At 34.0% G+C, this 21,380-nt stretch overlaps 1 protein-coding gene across 3 annotated transcripts in view; it reads right to left on the bottom strand.

Annotated features, from left to right (window-relative positions):
* Positions 1-18,451: 18,451 nt before the first annotated feature.
* Ca-beta (Calcium channel protein beta subunit) overlaps positions 18,452-21,380 on the bottom strand; it is a 577,851-nt gene continuing 574,922 nt past the window's right edge. For all 3 annotated transcript variants that reach the window (XM_072534152.1, XM_072534153.1, XM_072534154.1), the window contains one exon: positions 18,452-19,871. In XM_072534152.1, coding sequence (XP_072390253.1) covers positions 19,660-19,871 — 212 coding nt within the window. In that variant the 3' untranslated portion in view covers positions 18,452-19,659. The remainder of the gene's footprint in view (positions 19,872-21,380) is intronic.

Raw genomic sequence — 21,380 nt, 5'->3', positions numbered from 1 at the left:
ATTTTTTTAAGATGGGGCACTCTGTCAGGTTGCCAACCGTCGTTCTTTTTAAATCTTTAAATGAAACAAAACCTTTTAAAATCAACTGTAACCGTAACTGTTTATCGGGCGCTAATAGCTATTGTAAAATATTTTATCGGTGTCACATACGACACCACAGTACAATTCTCGTTATAGTTTTGAATATAGAAGTAAATGGCTTCAACAAGCAAAGCGTTGACTCGTGTTGTGGGTGCTTATGAGGCTGATGAGAGTGATGAAGATGTCCCTTTAAATAATACAGAATCTAAATGTTTGATTGAGAATGAAGACACAGAGCTTAGTGAAAGTGATACCATTTTAGCAGAACCAGAGGTTAGTGAAGAGGAGAGTGAAGATTCGCAGAAAGATAGCGATCAAAAAAGAAAAGTAGTATATGGAAAAAATGGGTTTAAGTGGTATAAAACTCCGTTTTTCTTAAAGAACACTCGCACAGTTCAAAAAAACATAGTGCTTCGTCTACCAGGTCCAAAGGCTCACACTTCAAATACACCAGAAGAGATTCTGGCTTGGAAACTATTTTTCAGCGACTCAATGATAAACTATATTACTCAATACACAAACCAAGAAATCTCTAAACAATCCACTAAATTTAGACAAACTCCAAGTTTTACAACTTTTACAAGCAGAGAAGAGATTTTGGCATTATTCGTATTCGGTCTTTTATATATGAGTGGTGTTCTAAAAACTAGTTACCTGAGTACCTTGAATTTATGGTCAAAACAATTTGGACTACCAATTTTCACACCAATAACGTCACAAAAACGCTTTGAATTTTTGATTAATTGTCTTCGTTTTGTTGACAAAACAACTAGAGAGAAAAGGAAACGTGATGATAAATTCGCGTCTATAAGATTTCTTTGGAACGAATTTATTGAAAATTGTGAAGCCAATTACACTCATGGCGAATATGACAATTAATGAACATTTGCTCAGTTTTCGGGGCAGATGTCCTTTTAAAGTTTATATGCCAAATAAACCAGATAAATATGGAATTAAAATCGTTATGTTGTGCGACTCTAAGATTTTTTATATGTTTTCTACATTACCATATGTGGGAAAAGAGGGACGAGATGTATCAGAAACTTTGCCCACCTAATACGTTGTTCGCCTATGCAAAAATCTCTATGGCAACAATAGAAATGTCACCATGGATAATTGGTTTTCGTCCTCAGATCTCGCAGAAAAGCTTTTACAAAAAAATTTGACAATAGTTGGAACTTAAGAAAAAACAAGTCCGACATTCCGCCAGAATTTCTTAAAAAGAAAAAAAATTGTTTCAAGTTCTAACTTTGCTTCTGCAACCAGCCAATACTCAGAAATCAAAAAACTCAACCATCAAACTCACAAAAGATGTCAAGTTTGCCCTCGATCTGCCAACAGAAGAGGTAGAGACCTGTGCGTCCGCTGTAAAGCTTGCATGTGTGCCGAATACAGAAGACCAATCTGTCCAACTTGTACCGAAGAAACTTGTTTTTTTTTTTGTTATAAACATGTTATTTTCTACTTCTTTAGAGTCTTTTTTATAACTTTGCATAATAAAAAATGTAAAAAATACGTATGTTTTGATTTCTTAGTATAAATTAAAAAAATGTCTGTGGTGTCGTATATGACACCACTACTAGTTACCTAAAAAATATCGATACAATTTTAGGGGTAAGTTCCACTTTAATTTAATACAAATTAATGAAAATTCAACTAATAGGAATTATGTGGTAAATTCTTTTTTTTATCAAGTTCCTTTAAAGTTAGCGAGCTATCAATAGGCTAACAAGTAGGTTTTGCTGTGTTAAGAACTGCTTCGCCATTTTTTTACTGATAATTTACTTACTGGATCAACGCATGTGTAAAGCCACTAACAAAGAGATTTAAAAATCTTTGTTTTTAAAGACATTAAAACCTTCACCCAAAAATGACGACAACTAGTTTATCTAACCAGAGCAGCAACAGCCAACCGAAACCTTAGTCCAGGAAATGAAATATGGTACAATATTTCCAGGAGTAAGGTATGTGCTAGCTGTTGCTGGTCTGGTCAGACAAACTAGTTTTCGGCATTTTCGAGTGAAGGGTTCAATATGTTCCCTTTTACTTAAATTTTTAATTATCAACATGATGTCATCATTTTTTTTTAATTGTAAGTAAGGATTATGAAGTAAAACAAAGGATTTTAAACCTAGGAAGGGGCTGTAGGCACGCGTTATTAAAATACATGTGATAAATTATTTAAGTACTTGATTAACAGTCAAAATTTTACCCCTTTGTATTAAATTATGGTAAAATTATGGCATCACTGTTTTTTAGTAGATTTTAATAGAAAAACAAGTTGATTCTATCAAATCGTGGGTGACTGTAAAAATAAATTGACGTCTTTGATGATTTTCCATAAAAGCTCAAGACTACCTAATTGTCACGCGTAGTCCATATTTTTTTTCCTCCATTGTACAAATATATTACCCTGTTAGACGGTTCGAAACGAATCCTGAAAATCTAGCGGGAATCATACTTTTCGAGTAAACGTACAATGTACAAAGGTACTTGTTTACGAATTTAACTAGCATTTTTTTGAAATATTTCGAGATGCAAAATTTTTGTTCATTTTTCAGCTGTGCAATCCTCATCTAAATTTTTCCTAGAGTCAGTCAAATACTTGACGTTTAATATCACGAAGGTTGTTGTACATGGTGGGTTAAATCCTTTCTTATCATTATATATTCTATTTAGAAAATAAGTGGAAATTGGGCAGATGATATATACAAGAACATTTTTCAGTTATTATAGTGAAAGAACAAACATTTATTAGTCAAAACCATTGCTACAACGTATTTAACAATGTGCAGCATTATGTTACTCCATATTGACGTGGTGATGGAGTTAGGACTAAACAGACTAATTGCTGCATTAAGTATCAAGAAAAGAAGAGGCAAGGCGTATTTCATCATGAATCGCCAACCTATGAAGAGAGATGGCGCAGTGAGAAGAAGAAACCTGCATGACATTTACGTGTCTAAAAAGAACTGTTACAAACTGTCTACTGTACGTATCAATCTATTCCCTTCTTAGAGAGAAACTCTGTATTATTTCTATTATACTCATGAGATCTTATTGACTCAAGTCAATACAAATAAAAAACTTGGGACTCTAAGCAGGTTGTAAAAACTAACGTAACTACTTTCAAAAAGGATGTCCCTTAGAAAAGAAAGAGCTTTCAGTCTATACCACGTCAGGACAGAAACAAATACTTTTAAAGAAAACACCAGAAGGATAGAATTATCTTAATAATGCTTTTCAGCAGCTCAAACAAGGAAACTCAATAATATTTCCCGCTATTTCTTACAGTAGTTACTATTATATAACTGCCACGTTCAACAAAAGGCTGTTTTCATTTGCTTTGTCGATTATGAAAAGTCATTTATTCAAGTAGATTATCATCATAAAATATTAAATTCTTTACGTAACATTAACTTTTTTCTGCTGTTCAAAAAAGCATTAGAAAACCTTTCTACATATAATGATATTGTACTACAATATTATACCGTAGGAGTCCACGAATACTGAGTCCAACTTCATGATGTTTACCGAGAAGATTAAGGAAAAAAAAATTTAAATCTTTCATCATTTTGAGATAAGGTCCACGTTCAACCCCATATATCGAAACCAGTCTTATTAAGGTCTTGTATATATTGAGCTTTACTGCACGTTTTATATTTTTATTTCTTAAATGTTTCTGGAGACCGTGAAAAGTTCTGTTTGCTATTGCTATGCGTCTTTTTATTTCGTCGCTTGTGGTGTTTGTTGCGTTTATTAGCGAATTCTTTGACTTGCTCAAAGGTATGGTTGTTAATTTGAATTCTCTGTTGGATATTTCGGGGGTTTTTATAAACCAACATATATTTGGTTTCTTCCTCGTTTACCACAAGTCCTGCACCATGTCTCTCATATTCATTCTAATATTTAATTGTCTGATTGCCTTTTCCAAGGCAATATTAATGAGGAGACACGCCAGCGCATCCCCCTGTCTTGGACCATTATTAATTTCATAGAACGTAGAGTTTTCTCCTTCAACTATAAAGCATGAGCTTACGTTTTACATTGTTAGTTGGGTCAACTTAACTAACCTAGGTGGAATTGTAAAGTATATCATAGCATTATATAATTCAGTTCTTTTCACACTGTCATAGGCTGCTTTGAAGTCGACGAAGAGGTGGTGTGTATCTATGTTATATTCTAGTGACTTTGCTAGAATCTGCCTATGTGCTTGAATTTTATGTGTAGTTGAATTTTCAGCAGGAAATCCGAATTGATATTGACCAACAATATCCTTTGTAAAATGTTTATGTCTTTCAAACAATACATTGCCGAAGATTTTATATACAGATGCTAACAGAGTAATGCCTGTATAGTTCTTACACTCCAGTTGATCACCCTTTTTATGCAACGAACATATTATTCCCTTTAGCCACTCTTCTGGTACCAATTCATTCTGCCATATAAGTACTATTAGTTTATAGATTTCTGCAAAAGGTTAGTCACTACCTTATTTTATACATTTCCGAACAGATTTCATTGATTCCTGGGGCTTTCTTGTCTTTGAGTTTTAGGATGGCATTTGACACATCTTCTCTTATTGGGTCATTACTATGTAGTTGAAGTTGTAGATTTTGTTTTCTATGTTATAACTTCCTTCTATAGTGTATATATTTAGATGTTCGCTAAAATGTTGTGCCCATCTGTTAAGAACTTAGTTTTTATCATGTAGAATTTCACCGTTAGTGACTTTCTTCTTCTTCTTCTTCTTTTGGCATCATAACCCTGGATGGGTCTTTGCCTGTCTGGCTATGTCCTTCCATTCAGATCTCTCTTGTGCCCTTCTTCTCCATTGTCTTATGTTCATTGTTTTCAGGTCGTCTTCCACGTCATCCAACCATCTCGTTCTGGGCCTTCCTTTTTTTCGCCTTCCTATGGGCTTCCATTGTAACATTTTCTTTGTTGTTTTTGCATCGTTTTGTCTCTGCACATGTCCCAGCCATGACAGTCTTTTCACAAATCTTACAATGTCATAACCTTCATTTAACTCATTAACCTCGTCGTTTCTCCTGATTCTCCATGTGCCATCTTCCTCTTGTACCGGGCCATATACTTTCCTCAGTATTTGTCTCTCGAATGTCCTGAGTTGGGCTTCATCTTTTTTCGTCATTACCGTCATTACCGTTAGTGTCTTTACAAATTTTTAATCGTGGTTTAAATTTTCGATGTAAGGATTTGTAGTATTTCCTACTACAAGGGTATTGTAAGGGTATTACAAGGTAATAATAATACAAATGAAAATAAAATGTCTGGGTTATGTAAAATTATAAACTGAACAGTACTGAAGGTTGCAGAACTTATCAGAATAGGTAAATAGAGACAAATATTTCCATTCTAACCGGTAATCTCCAAAATATTAGCCGTCAGTGTGGAGACGGTACGTGCAAAAGAAACAATATTGGGAAAATTCTGAAATCTATTAACAGTAAATATTTAGAGAGATTAGGTCCTCTAAACCTGCATTGCACAAATCTGCATTAAGTGACTAAATTGAAGTACCTTGCGGTAATACTAGAAGAGAGGCTTGCTTGGAATCAGCAGATAGAAGTAGGAGAACATACTTCCTTACTGGTCGTGCAACAGTAAAGGGACACCTGCATACAATATGTTTGTTTCATGAAGACAAGCTACAGACTATGTGCTAGAGCGCCTGACACAGTCTGAAAGTCCTTGAAGTTAAGAATCTGTTGGTTTTATCTTTGGATGACTCTCAAATGTTTGCTCTTCCCACTACACATTCTAAAAAAGAAAGTTTATGCTACTCAATTACAGTTTTTTCACCAGACGGTCATTATTCATATATTATAGAAGTACAATCTGACAAATGTTGTTTATTATTTATTGTTTCAATTAAATAAACTTCATAAAAATAAACTACACGCACTTTGGTGGAGAAAACTTGAAATTATTTCCAGTACGTAATTCTTAACTATTTTAATTTCAAAAATTTAGATATATGTTGTGACACATGAACACCAGTGACGTTTTTCTGGTTACTGGATAAAAGAAAGACTCACTGTTTTAATAAGAAAAGATTTCCTCGCACCATGTATGATACTATGAAAAATTAAGCGAAATACGAATAAATACCTACAACTCCAATATAGAGTACACTTTCCTTTAAGGTATAATATCTCAGTTTCTGCATAGCCCAGTCAGACTAGACAATCCGGGCAAATGGTTCAAACAAAGTATGTCAAACGTCTAATATTATAAATTTCGTACATGAAATTATAATGTAACTACAAATTAAGCATTTCTTTGAATATTATTTTTCAGTATGAGGTTTTCAATAAAGACGAAGAAAGATGAGGCGTCTCATTAAAAAATCAATAGTTCTAATTGAAAATTAGACACAAATTGTAGTAGCCAACCTCCATTGAGCACATTGGGAAGAAGAAGATACAAATAAGTTTAAAAATTGTCTTCCCTTTGGTTCAAGTGCTATTGATCGCATTTGTTATTGCCTATTCGTTAAACCGTGATGTTTCACTAACCGCCAACTATTCTACACATTTTATTGAGCACAGTCATTGAAGCTATAAAGCCGGGAGCTCATGGAGCGTGGAGAGGTACTCTTCGCCAGTTTACGTCAGCGAAGAGAAATAGAAGATCGATAATAGTGAACCCGACATTACTGTGAAATTAATGAATATTTACTTTTTGATAACTACCCCAATAATGTGCCCCCCCTCGAGATCGAGAATTTAGTTTAGTTTTGTCTAATGCTGGCAGTAAACATTTGAGTAAGTTGGTTTATTTATACAATAATAATACTAATACAACTTCTTTAAACCAATTCATAGTAATATTAGCACTACACTGAACGTACCAAACCCTAGCTACTTCAGAAGGGTAAGAGGTGTAGGTACGTGCTACGTGTTAGCTTCCAAACTTCCTTTGAGCCGTGTTCATTTATGGACAAACGACGGCACAGCACGTGACCACTTTAAATAGACAGTTTTGTCCTATCCCAGGGATAGTAACCCACAAATATTGAGGAGAAAAACGGTATTCCACGTTATGTTAGTTCCCGTCTTTATATTTTGTCTTTTTCTATTATATATTTTCTATTTTTCTTCGCCGATGAAGAAGGCCGCTCCACCTTCTGTCAGATCTCGGCTATAAAGTTCAGGGCGGGCCTTGCTCGATCTCTTGTATCTTGAGATTCATTCTTTATTGTTTTATTGATTTATGGTTTTATTGATGGCATAATTACTACAATTTATATGTCCAATCTGCAATGTAAAAATATTGTCATTCGGAATCTGTTAAAGAACTTCATTATATCTAGGTTAGCATTTTTTTAAAGCATTTAATCTCTTAAAAAGAAGTAACATATATTGAGACCCCAAATATTTTGATTATATTTGTAGTTTATGTGAAAACATAACCCTCAAATAACAACTACCAATTAAAACTTGAGAGCTATACTTTAAAAAGAGTATTCTTTCGTTTTGTGACACCATTTGCCAGAACAAAAAATTCAAATACAAGATATTTGTACAAAACTTCCAAGTACAAAGTCTTATTCATTTCTGCCAAACAGCTTTGGACGTAGAACATCAAAATTAGAAACACATCAAAAACAATTAGGACTTATTCAAATTTTCTTACAAAACGATAATATTTTTATATTTCTACGTAATGAGATATACTTACATAATATTTACTACATTGTTTTTTTTTTCTATAGGTGAATGAATAGCATGGATACTATAAAATATTCATAAAATATAGATTTGTGGAAAAAATATATGTAAAAAGTTTATTGTATATTCAGGGCGTCCACACACTTTTTTATACTAGAAAAGTGAAAGGTTTAAAGGTCCTTTTATGACGATTTGTGCTAAAATAATCTTATATTTAGTAGACTAGAGCTTTTTATAGAGTCTAACATCAGTTTCATTCAATCAAATTGTAGAAAAGATAAACTTGAAGCTTTCTCTTTTTCTTCAGCTGTCCTGTCCGCGCTGCGAACGTTGGCTATTAACATGGCAAGTAAACCTACAACTGGAAATCAGTACGGGTAAAATAGAAGAACACTAAAATAAATGAATAATATCAAATCAATGCGAAAAGGTTACTAAATTGTGAATAAAGATCAATTATGGAAAAAAAGCAACCGTAATATTGTAGGGGAGGAAGGGCCACATTTGAACGTGGGGTGGATTTGAACACACCCAAATTTGGCATTGAGAAAACCCGAAAACACCAGCCCTAGCCGAGCTACCAGTTTTACAAAAGAAAATGTTAAGACATTTTTTTGAACGTGCTGTTTCAACCCACGATTTCACACCTGACAGGATCTATAACTTACAGGACCAAACTGATATCAACACTGTCCTGCAAGCTCCAAACATTGTAACGCAAAAGGGAATCAAACAAGTTGGGCAGATAGTTTCAGCAGAGGGCGGCACCCTGATCACTATGTGTGGGATAATTAATGCATTAGGAAATACTGTGCTTCTGATGTACATAGTTCCAAAGTTTTCATGATACAATGTTGAATGGAGTTCACTTGGGAAGCCTGGGTTTGACTAATTCGCCAAGTTCTTGATGGATGACCAAGAAACTGTTTCTCAAGGTTTTTTAATCACACTAAACGTTATACACAGTGTTCTTCTGATTCCCCAATTTTAATATTAATGGACAATCACGAAACTCAATTGTTCTCTTGAATCCATAATGTTTGCACGTGAATATGGTATAGTATTAGTTACTTTTCCACCCACAACTTACATCGCCTTCAGTCGCTAGATGTAGCGGTTTATTCGTCGTTTAAATCAAAAGTTGCCGTTGCTATGAACGAATAGATGATAATGCATTGTGCTCGAGCAATTATCATACACGACTTAGCAGCTATTACAAACACTGCATACACTTCTTTATTTATCATGAAGAATATAGTTGAAGGTTTTAGAAAAACGTGCACTTGGTCCTTAAACCGTCTTGTATTTTCGGCACCGGATGGTGCTTTTGTTACTTGTCGGCCACCACCAGGAAGTAATGTAAACAACAGAAGCTGTTCGATCCACATCAACCCCAGTAGCACATGAAATTGAAGTTGTTCCATCTACATCAACCACAGTAGCACCTGAAATTGAAATTGTTTCATCTGCATCAACCCCAATAACACCTGAAATTGTACGACCTTTCCCAAAGGCTGCCCGAGAAAAAATATTAGAGTACGAAACAATGTTAAATCTAGAGTTTTAACAGAAACGCCAGAAAAAAAACAAAATTGAAGAAGAAACTCTAGCAAGAGAACAAAAACAACCAGAAGTTGCAAGCAAATAAGATGAAAAGAAACATTTGGAAGACTACTCCTACTACTAAGAAGAATGCAGAGTTACCAAAGAGTGAAACTTCGGAATCAGATGAAGACATCGTTTATGCCAGTTCAGATGAACCGGAGAACTTCACAGAAATTGCCAAATATGAACAGAATGAATATATTTTAGTGAAGTTTGTTACAAAAAAGCTGTGTAATTATTATGTGGGACAGATCACTGAAATATTTGCTGTGGATTCAGAGTTTGTAGTTAAATTGTTGAAAATAATTAAGGGTAAAGGTAAAGGTAAAATAAATAATTTTAGGCAAAGTAATTTATAATACACTTAAAAAGAAAAGAGATAGAGAGAGGGAGAGAGAGAGAGAGAAAGTAACTACAGGTTCTACAGAACTATACGTTAACATCAACATTAGGTAAATACCAGACATGAGAGTTTGCTGGATTCAGGAGAGGATTCTGATGTCATCATCTATTAATTATTATGAAATTAAAATTTTTGGACGACCATCTACATAAAATCAACATAAAAGGACCTAAACAATTCGTTTATTTCTTCTATAAAATAGTTTTTAGTAACCCTGCAACGTTTGCCAACAATTTTAGTCCAATTGCGTAGATTTACTATTTAATAATTTTTGGCAAAAGTCTTGTCATTGATGTATCTGTTTTTTTTTATTTAAAAACATTATTTTCGATAAACACTATACCTTATATACCCTGTCTGCTATGCATTCGTTGCGAAGAAGTAATTTTTTATGACTATTGATTCTTGTTTTTGGTTCCATGTAGACCTAACGGTATCGGCAAGAGTTTAGAGCTATTTGACCTATGTACAAGCATAATATGTGATGTTTTTTGTTCTTCAGACGTTTAGTATTTTTAGATGCTTAATATTAGTGTTTATATTTTTACCATTGCTGCTACTTCCCTTTCTGAAATTATTCGTTAGTGGAAATATCGTCTAATAAAATGATTTAGTGGCCATCTAGACGTACCGACTTAGTTCCAAAGATGTTTTTTTTTTGTGGAAAGGTGTCGACAACAAAATCTATGATTTTCGTTATATAAAAGCTCAGAATTTAGAAAACCTGTGACTGACGATTGTCTAAATTTTGTGATCGACATTGATAGTTATGCTGAAATACATGACAGGTTAATTTATTATATCGATTATGGCTTTTATATCCTAAAACACGACTGAATTTTTTAACCGGTATTAAGTTAGTAGTTGAAAAAATCACTTGTTGGATAAATCAGAGTTTTCGTAACAATTTCGTAGGGAATTTCGTCCTTACAATCGGATTGCGTAAAGGAGTGTTATATAAACCAAAAATAACAGTTTTTCGGTTTGAAGTAAAGTGTCTACTAAATTTTTGACGCGGCAGCACCGCATTCGGAAAAACATGACTAAAAATCTCCCTCATAAAACGTTCATTTCTATCTTCGCGCAGATAACCAGGCACTTCTCGCTTGTCGTATGCAGTGTTTTTCAATCTTTTTGATTTTGCGACCCCTCTACAGGTTGAATTCTGGCGATCCCTTTGTGTAATAGAAATGCAAAAAAAAATTTAATTAAAAGACTACACACGTTAGGTAATGATTTTATCCCGTTGTGGTACATTTATCTGTTATTCATGCGGACAAACTGCGTCAGAGATGGCGACGTTGTCACACCATTTCGTTGCTGCGATAGTAAGCGCCCCGCGCGCGACCCCTGCCAGCACCCCATCAAATGTTATTTTGTTTCAATTCTCATCTCACTCAGGGCGACATTCTTTTGTTTTTTCGCTTACTCCACGTGTTTGTAAAATTGATAAATTTCTCAAAAGGTCGCAGCCTTCAACATCTGGTACGAGTGTCAATAGCGGTGGTGGTGAATTACTCGAAAAAAAAAATAGACCTTACGATGACAATTATTTGTAATATGGGCCCGCAGTCATAAATAATAAACCTCAATGTGTAATTTGCACTAACTATAGATGCTTTATCGAAGAGTCTCTGGAGGTCTCCCAAATTGTTGGCTATTGTAGCTGTATCGTAAGAACTCCATTTATCGCTATTCCAGCTGAATCATCTTCAATGCTTCACGGAAAATATATTCTGAGTATAAATTGAATAGCATTAGCGACAGAATACATCCCTGTCGTACAGCCTTCTGAATATTTTTTGCCTCTGACATGGAGCCTTCGAGTTTTATTCTTATCTTGACCCCAGTATAATCTTGATATTATTTAAACATCTTGATAATCAATGTTTAGTTTTTGCAAGATTTCCAATAGTTTCTCGTGCTTAACATTATCTAAGGCGACAAGCTATTAATGTTTTATGATGTTTATTTCTTTGTTGTTTACATACAACTTTTGATTATACTTAATTTTGGTGTACAAAGGGTATTTTGCAGATGAAGAAATCTTATTTTGCAAAGCACTTTCTGTAGACACTACTGGCCACTTTTTGTACGATATGTTTTTAGAAAGTGACTTTCTAAACAGTTTTACAGTTTGCAACTGTAATATTGATTGGAAAAAATGTATCGCTATTTGTAGCGATAGCGCTAAAGCTATGACTGCCAAAAATAGCGGACTCATTGCAAAATTAAAATTGATAATTCCAAACATATCCTGGCCACACTGTTTTCTTCATCGACAGGCTCTAGCTGCTAAGGTAGTACCTTCTGATTTAAATGACGTGCTCAAGGGGGTAATAAAAATTGTAAATTCTATCAAAGGTAAAGCTTAGCAAACCCTGCTATTCAGAATCGTTTGTGAAGATATGGGCTCGCTTCATCAAAATCTCATTTATCTCAGAGAGGTCAGGGGGCTGTAGCAAGTCTTGGGACAAGGAACTGAGAGCTGAATTGTTATTGTTCTTACAAGATGCAAAATCTGAATACGCTTATCGTTTTTCAGACTCTCTTTGACTCTTGAAATTAGCATTTTTGGTAGATCTTTTTAGCCACCTTAACAATTTGAACATGAACCTTCAAGGAAGAAAAGAAAATATTTTAACAGCTAAAGATAAAGTAAAAGCATTTCACGCAAAACTTCGTTTGTGGTCAACCTCTATGCAAAACAAAATATTTGAGTCTTTTCCAGGTGTTTGGAAGATTGTTCAAGATAATGCAATATACCAAAGTTTTGCAGTATCGGCTCACATTCCTTGCATGATAAAGAGCTAGCATAATTTACAAGAGCAACTTTTGACATACTTTCCAGACTTGAACTCTGTAGCTGACAATGGACGTAGATGGATTTTAAACCATTTTTTGGACAAATCAATAGATCTGGCTGATGTCACCACAAAAATGAAAGAATGTCGTCTAGACTTAGCTCCTGATGGCATGCTTAATATGGAATTTTATTTGCAAAGTGTCGACATATTTTGGATAAAAAGAAAACACGCATATCCAGAGCTCGCAAGGGAAGTTCTTAAATTATTAGTGCAATTCTCCACTTCATACTTATATGGACTGACATTTTGTTCAATGGTAGACATTAAAACCAAAAAGAGAAATAGACAACAATTATAAAATTATTTCATTATTAACGTTTCAAAAATAGCACCACGATTTGATACTCTTTTGAAATATAAACACATTCTTCCCACTAAAATTGTGTTTTTTTTGTGTAAGAACCTCAATTTTTTCTTTCAATCGCCGAGTAAGGCTTTGGGACTCCCCAGGGGTCGCGACACACTGCAAAATACTGCCGTATTATATCTATTGTATATTTAGTTATTGGAGTTCCAACTTAGTATATAATTTAGGACGCTAGTTAACCTAGTTAACAAAAAGTTTAATGTGCCGGGGAATAGGTTAGCACAAAATTCAACATTTAGTCAACATTTTGATGAATTTCTAAACAAACAAGCACATATTGTTTGTAAAATATTTTTAACGTCTTTAGGAGAAAGGGTCGACATGGAACCAATAAAGAACATTTTCTTTGGATCATTTTATCTAGTAAGACTGAGCGTGATAGTTATTATACATTAATTTATAAAATACATTAATATTATGGATTTTCAACAATACCCTTCCTTAAAATTAATTTAAAAATCCTAGGTTAAAGCTTGAATATATTAATCCATTTGAATTATAAGACTGATTAAAAATTGAGCTGTTACTCAAATATGGCACCAAAATGGTCAATTTTTTTAAGTTTATATTATTAATCACATATAACGGAACATCCCATTGAAGTAAGTCGAAAAAGATACTACAATTTGTTTTCTTTCTGTTGAAAGATAAAATTTCTATATAACCGCCAAAACATAAACCGCAAACGGTTGGAGCAAAGGAGATCCATGATAAATAAAAATGAAAAATGCATTTAAATAATTTAGTGAGCATGATTTATCTATTATAGTATTAGTCCATGTTGTGAGACTGTTCCCGTAGGAAAAATGTTTTTGATTCAGTTTTTTTGCGGATTTAAATAACTTTTTTAAACCAATTCCAAAAATTACGTTTTTTTCGGTTTCTCATGTTATTTTAAACAAAAAAAGTGTAATTTTTTTCTAAAGTTGACAGTTTTTGAGTTATAACCGATTTAAAATCAGAAAAATGCGAAAATACGCATTTTCTAGTTTGAAACCTTATACGTAAATTATTATTTTTGAGGTTGCTACATGCCTAAATTGATTGAACAATTTCTGCCCAAAAATTTCGCCTGGTGCTCTTCAGATTTGTTTAAAGAAGACAAGAAGACAGAAAAACCGAAACAGAAACATTTTTCCCACGGGAGAGGTTTCACAACATGGACTGTATAGAAAAATAACGCAATTAAGTACCCTGTTGGAGACTTTGACCCGACCAGTCATCAGATAAGTTTTTTGGATCTCAACAACTAAAACCTTTATGTTTTCTGCAGTGTGTTCAAATATATACCCGAAGAGATAGTAAAATTAATCCTAGAGAGAATAAAAACAAACCCCAGAAAGAAAGTAAACAAAATATATAAAAGAGGATAGAGTTCGTAGATGTATCAACATGGACAAGCGAAATAAAACTGTGTAGGCCCCATTAATTAAGATTTTGTTTTAAAGACATCCTAACAAAAAAATTACAAAAAACTGCTTCGGTCACCAAAAAACTACTAACAAAAACTGGTGTAAGTCACCAAAAAAATTAACAAAAACTAAAAAACCCGGACATGAAGGGCCCAAACCCTTGAGCACCAAGGCTTCGAACTGGACGTAACCCAGAGCAGGAGCTTAAAGCCCAAGCAAGCAATTTCAGATTCGCGGACAAGTCACAAGAGGATAACAGGAATAAACCGCTTAACACTAGTCTGAATTTGAATCGGTTAGGCAACCATGTTGGAGTTCTATTACCCAGGACTTCCTAATGAAGAACATTTGGCTGATATTTGTGCCTCTATCGCGTACCAGATTGCTATAAGATGGAAAGGGATAGTCTAGAGCATTGGAGCGCGGTGAAGTGATTCCTGTTTACACTCGAATTAATACACCTCGCTTCAATGATTTGTTACACCCGAACGTAATTCCAAGAGGTGAACAAGTCTCACAGACTGAATTCAATTAAATTGCTTGCTTGATTAAAATGTTCTTGGACTAGCTTCATTCCAATCTAATTCCTGCGCCTAATCGTCCCATGCACCAGGAAATTTGAACGAAAACAATATTACGCTAGCAATGCTTTGAGTCAATCCAGTCACAGGATGGTGCCACTTTTAAATTGGCAGCAAAAAACAATGACAGTAATGGATGAATATTTTTGATGGATGCACCCATTAATCAAAGTCAAATTGCGCTAGCAGTACCATCATCTGAGATCGCTGTTACATTGTTAGAAGGCGAACATACTGCTCATTTTGCGCTCAAACTGCCATTTAACTCGCAAACTATAGATAAACTGACATCTAATATAACGAAAACAGCAATGGTGACAGTGCTACAAAATTGTAAAATAATATTTTTTTTAAATTAAATTTTCATTTTATTCGGATGTACTCTGTATGAGTACAAGAAACAAATTCGTTATGGATTTCTGCTTAGTTGATAGATATGTCGTGGAATGCAAATTTTAGATTCCCCATGTCTCTATTAACATCTTTATCAACGTCTGTTATACCTTGCATTTATAGAAGGTTCAGATTAAGGCAGAAATCTGAATTTGTTTCGAAACTATCTTACCGATTTTTCTATCAGATGTCGCTATTGCGTCCAGAACGAAGCCATTTTATTGTTGCTTCCTAAAAGACAGAGAAGATTATTTTTCACGTTAAGAACGGCTATGAATAACTGTTCAGATGAGACTAATTAAGTCGAAATACGTATCAACAGATAAATAGACGCTTTGAACGTGAAATCAAATCTTTGCTGTCTTTTTCATTGTAAAATAATAATTTAGGATGAGTGTACGATGGCGCACAAACGAGCATTGGAGATGTATGCAGCAATCAGATCTTTTTTGGATGCACGATGATTCGATTGGCTAAATATTTTCGTTAAACGCTGCCGGTCAATTAACCAACGTGACTCTTCTGATAACATTCCGGAAACGTTCGTTTACAAGTATCTAATCTATTTGATTTTTTGAAGATTCAAGATTATTGCCCTCATCAAATGGGGGTTTTTAATCGTATCAGTTGATACTAGGTGTTTGTAATGATCTTCTAGTTTTCTTAACCATAATTTAAAAGTTTATGTCCTCGTTAGTTAGGGCTTTAAAGAATACGGGAACAAATCTTAGCTTAACCGTGTATACCTTGTTTAATTGTTGCGTGATAGAATACATCTATGTAATTTTTATGTTTGTTTCGTCATCATCCAGCCTCAAAAGTCTATTGCCGAACATAGGACCTTTCCTCGTGTTTCTAACCCCGTCTATCTAGGTAGGTGGTTGACTGACGCTTCTCCTGTCTTCCCTTGGTCTCCATTCTAATAACCTCTTTGTTCATCGCCCATCCGTCATTTTAGCTATATGTCATGCCCATCTCCATTTTAGTCTGCTTTCGAACATCAGTCACCTTGGTTCTTCTCCTGATCTCTTCGTTTCTTTTGTCTAGCAGAGTTATTCCTAACATAGATCGCTCCATTCTTCTCTATGTGACTCTCAGTTTGGTAGCCGAGACTTTTGTTAAAGTAAGTGTTTCTGCTCATTATGTAATCACTAGGAGGACGCATTAATCAAATACTTTCCTATTCAAGCATGTGGGCAGCTCGCTTTTAAAAGGATTTTTCAGTTTTCTATATTCTGCCCACCCAAGACCAATTCTTTTCTTCAATTAATGGGTTTGATTATCCCTGCTAATCATAATTTCATGTTCTAGGTATTTATATTAATACTTTTGTTATATTTTTGTAAAATGCCAAATATATTTATGGTAATTGAGTCAAGTTTTTATCTGAGGTTGATGCATAGATTTGGAGCATATTAATTTAACTGGTTGTGCATTTATCTGAATATATATATAACCACGTGAAATTGATACAAAATTGGTAACGTTTTTATTTTATTCTGCAGATAAAATATATCTATCACATTTCTGTGGGGTGTATTCTTTACGCTATTACTGGAGTAATATAACGCTGTCGTTTTTGTACCATTCCAATACCTGACTCTGGCGATCTGATTTCATTGATTCCTATAAGATCTTTTGGTATACCGTTTTTAGAAGTTTGTAATTTTCTTCTATGCAATGAGATCCCTTATCTCCTATCACACATTCCGCATCAGACCAGTCGTTGAGCGATGAACGTCTTTCTGTTTCTAGGATATCAATTGCTGTTTCTTATTGAATAGAATATTATTCTTACATAGGTACGCTTAACGTTCGATAGTGTTAGATCCCCACTGATGACGACTCTGCTTCCAATATTGTTTTGAAACATTTCCAATATTTAAAAATCTCTTAATTAGCAGTACATACTTTCATTTAACTGTTGAATATGTTGCCTATGTAAGTCCATCTCCCTCTTCTGAGCAACTTTTAGTAATTGTTTACTACTTTTATTTATTCTAATTTTTTACATAAACGTTAATGCCCGTCCAAGCTCTGATATTGCGAAGCCATGACATGGCTCTTCTGTCTACTCCTCTGCGGTTCTTATCTTTCCTTTAATTATTCGTAGCAAGTTATATTTGCCATTTCTCATTACGTGGTCTAGGTAGAAGCTCTTTCTTTTCTTAATCGTTGTTATAATTTCTAAACTCTGTATTTATGGTGTTTACTACTGTTCCATTCGTAATGTGTTCTGTCCATGATATTCTGAGTATTTTGCTGTAAACTTCTTCTTGGTTCCAATAAAGGTTTTAAATTATGAGGAGATCTTTTCCGTCTAGCTTCATTTTTTGTAATCATACAACAAGTTTTTATGCTGGACTCTATCAAAAGCCTTCTGGTAGTCGATGAAACAGAGATATACTTTTTTCTGGTGATCGACGCATGTTTAAACGAGTGTCTTAGTCGCAAACACCGCCTTTTTTGTTTTTAGTAAGAGACTCATTATACTAATGAGCCTAAATTCGTCGCATTTGCGGGAACTAGATTTCCTAGGTATAGCTTTGAATTTTGAATTAAATTTGAATTTGAATTTGAGTTAAACCATTTCTTTGGTATTACACCACTTACATATATGTTGTTAAAAAGATGTGTTGGTAGTTTTATGTTGTTATTATCTATTAGATTTATTACATCTAGTTCTATTTCGTTTGGTTCACAAGCTTTCCAATTCTTTGCATATTGTATCGCATGTTTTACATCTATGACTAGGGTTGGGGGTCGTCAATTCAGGTCTGTCATCCTATATATGTACTATATATAATATATATAATAGTAAATACTTTGGAAAATAAAGTCTCTCCTGGTTGTATTCCCTGTTTATTTTTAATTGATTGGAATTTTTGTGTATTTTCATTAGTATCTACTTTTACTAACAGTGACAACGAGTGAAGATGTTTGAAGAAAAGTTTAGTTGTAAATAGAAATTTGATAATTTTTGTAAATTTAAAGAAGTTAAACAAAGTTGCAAGTAAAAAACCTTACAATTTGGTGTCAGCTGTGGGATAATGGTAATGTTATTGAACATTTTAATAGTATACCCATGCCAAAATTAAATTTCTATGTTCTACTGAACATGATAAGTCGGATAATCTAATAAGTAACTTATTAGAAAAGTAGAGTATTAGAAAAACGCAAAAGAATAGTAGTAGAAAGAAGAAACATAATTCTAGATTATTCTACCAGCGACACTTAACACTTAGGACAGCTCTTACAAAAGCATAGCTTTCATTTAAAAGAATGTTTTTAATACAAATATTAATGTAAATTAAGAAGTCAAGATATACGATATACTTAAATGTGAAGCATCTACAGTTGTCACCATCATTAACATGGTTACGAGTATGGTAACGCTTTGGTGTCTCGTTTTTGTGTTCTGTTGTTAATTTTAAACTTCATGTAATAAGAGATTCTTATCAAAATGTTGTTTCGTATATAATTTTCTGAACAAAAGAATGCATAACATTTTCTTTTAGAATCTACAAATAAATTTTTAGTTTATTGATATATAAATATTTTGTAAATTTATATTGAGGCGGTTATCTAGAAATTTTTAAAAGATTTTGTACATATTTTGTAGGCACGTATGGATAATGCCTATATCTCAAGCAAAAATTAGTAAAACAATATAAATGTCTATCCACATAAGAGTTTAAACATATACGAAAGTAAAAATAAGGTATAATAACTTGAATGTCATAAGTTGAGGTATTCACATGGAAATATACTTTAAAATAATATACTTTGTTAATGAATGTATAATTTTTGCTTGAGATGCAATATCAGAAAATTTCTGAACATTTAAAAAGTAGTTAGGCCAAAAAGCGATACCTTATAATGGTTGTTAATCACTTTTCTCATTCGTAGTATCTATGACGACTAGGATATTCTTGACGATCTTCTATCTCCATTTCCGAAAACCTCTCCATCAGCTCCTTCCTGTAATTCCTGCCCTCCATCTTACTTCTATCTACGACGGGTCTCCTCTCCTCGGGATACCTTCTGCTCGGTCCCTCCGAGTACCTGAACCGTTCCGGGTATCGTTCCCGTTCTTCAGGCCGTCGTTCTAGAAGAACATCTTCGTATCTTCGCTCCCTGGGGGTTCTGCTGTCGGCATACTCCCTGGGAATTTGAGGTTTGTAGTACGCTTCAGCTTTCGGCGATAGTTCGTCTTGAAACTCCTCTTCAATGGGTTGCTCCGTTGTTAGCCTCCACTAGATGGCGTTTAAGGCTCTTCTCGAGGCTCCTCGGTGGCTGGAGAACGAATCTTCCTCTCGAGACCTCGAGGTGGGGATTCGTTCTCTGTAGTCTTCGTGCGAGGGAACTCCGTGAGTGTTGAGTTCTCGATCCGAATACTCTTCGTATTCGCGATCTCTCTCTAATCTACCTCTGACGCTTCTTTGGTGGCCTGTGTGGAAAGTTGGAACTGCGAAAAGAAAATATTACACTGATTTTGAGAAAAAAATTATTTTTTGAAGTAAGAGTAAATGGTTTAGGTACTTAATATTGTAATTGTTCACCATTTCTTTATTTTATGTATTTATTTATTCAAATTAGGTTTACTTCATAGTCTTTATTTTTCTCTATTAAATAAGAAATTTAAGCTAATAAACTCCTGGCCTAAAATTTGACATAAATTTTCAATAGTAATCTGATAAAGGCTCTCTATAAATAAAACAACAAAGTAGAAACGCGAAGATTGCTTGGTTGCCGAAACATAAATTTAGACTTTTGCTTTAATCTGTACTTTCTTTAAATTGCCAGGCAAAACAGACGATGAAAAAAAATCTAATGGGGACTCTAAAAGTGGCATTCCACAACATATCTCCTCATTTAAGCAAAAATCCTTGTAGAACTGGTTTTTTGTACTTATAAATAGTAAACCGAAATAAAAGAAAAGAGATTAAGAATTGATTTCATGTATAGTGCCTTTGTATATTCGCTTATACGTGTTTCATCCTACCAGGATTCATCAGAGCGACTGATACAGAAGCTCTAAAAGTGAGATGAAATATTTTCCGTCAAAAGAACCATAAATGGCTTTAATATGGACGCTATAAGACGCTCTGAGAACAAAACACCAAAATAAAAATGCGAAGATTTTCCTGGTTGACGAAGCCTAAATACAGAAGCCTTCAGAAGAAGAGAAGAACAGAAGAAGAATGAGAGAGAAGCACAAATAACAAACTGTACTCCTTAAAAAACCTGAAAAATGTAAATTTGAATGAACACAAACGGTTGGGATATTTAGGAAGAATGGAAAGGAAACACAAAAAAAATATAGCATGGAGAAAACCTAAAGTAAAATGTAGAAAGCGAAGGGAGAGAATACAAGTAGTCTAAACGATAACCAAACTAGAAACTGAAAAAAAAGTACTATATCGGTCAAACTGGTAGAAATTTTTATAAACGAATAGCAGAACATAAAAGGGCTATTATTAATAGAAAAACAGATTCTACATAGGCACTTCACCTTCTACATCATAATCATTCTTTTAATGACCAATTTCAAATTCTTTACATTCCATATAAAGGCTTTAAGCTATCTTTATTGGAATTTATAAAAATTTACAAATTAAAAAATACGTAATTCTGGACATAATTCTGAATGACCAACATGGGACAAACAGTTCTCCCATCCTCAACTTATTCAGTTAAGGACTATAAAGTGTAAATGCATATCAAAAATAGATCTACTGAACATCGGCCTGCCATTTCCATTCGTTAGACTTATCCATTCGTATGTCACTCAACGTTAAATCACGGTAAAAATGCGAGGTCATTTCTCAGCCTCTTTTACTCCTACAGCAGGAGTTCCACAACCCGTGTTATCAACTATACTCTACACGATATACCATAGCGACTTTCCTAACCCACGAAACACTCGCACCCTCACTTTACTATACGCAGACGACACTGCTCTCGTAACAACATC

This window comes from Diabrotica undecimpunctata, chromosome 6, assembly GCF_040954645.1.
Source record: "Diabrotica undecimpunctata isolate CICGRU chromosome 6, icDiaUnde3, whole genome shotgun sequence".
Taxonomy (NCBI): domain Eukaryota; kingdom Metazoa; phylum Arthropoda; class Insecta; order Coleoptera; family Chrysomelidae; genus Diabrotica; species Diabrotica undecimpunctata.
The sequence above is the reverse complement of the archived record's forward strand: the minus strand, read 5'-3'. Positions and strand labels throughout refer to the sequence as shown.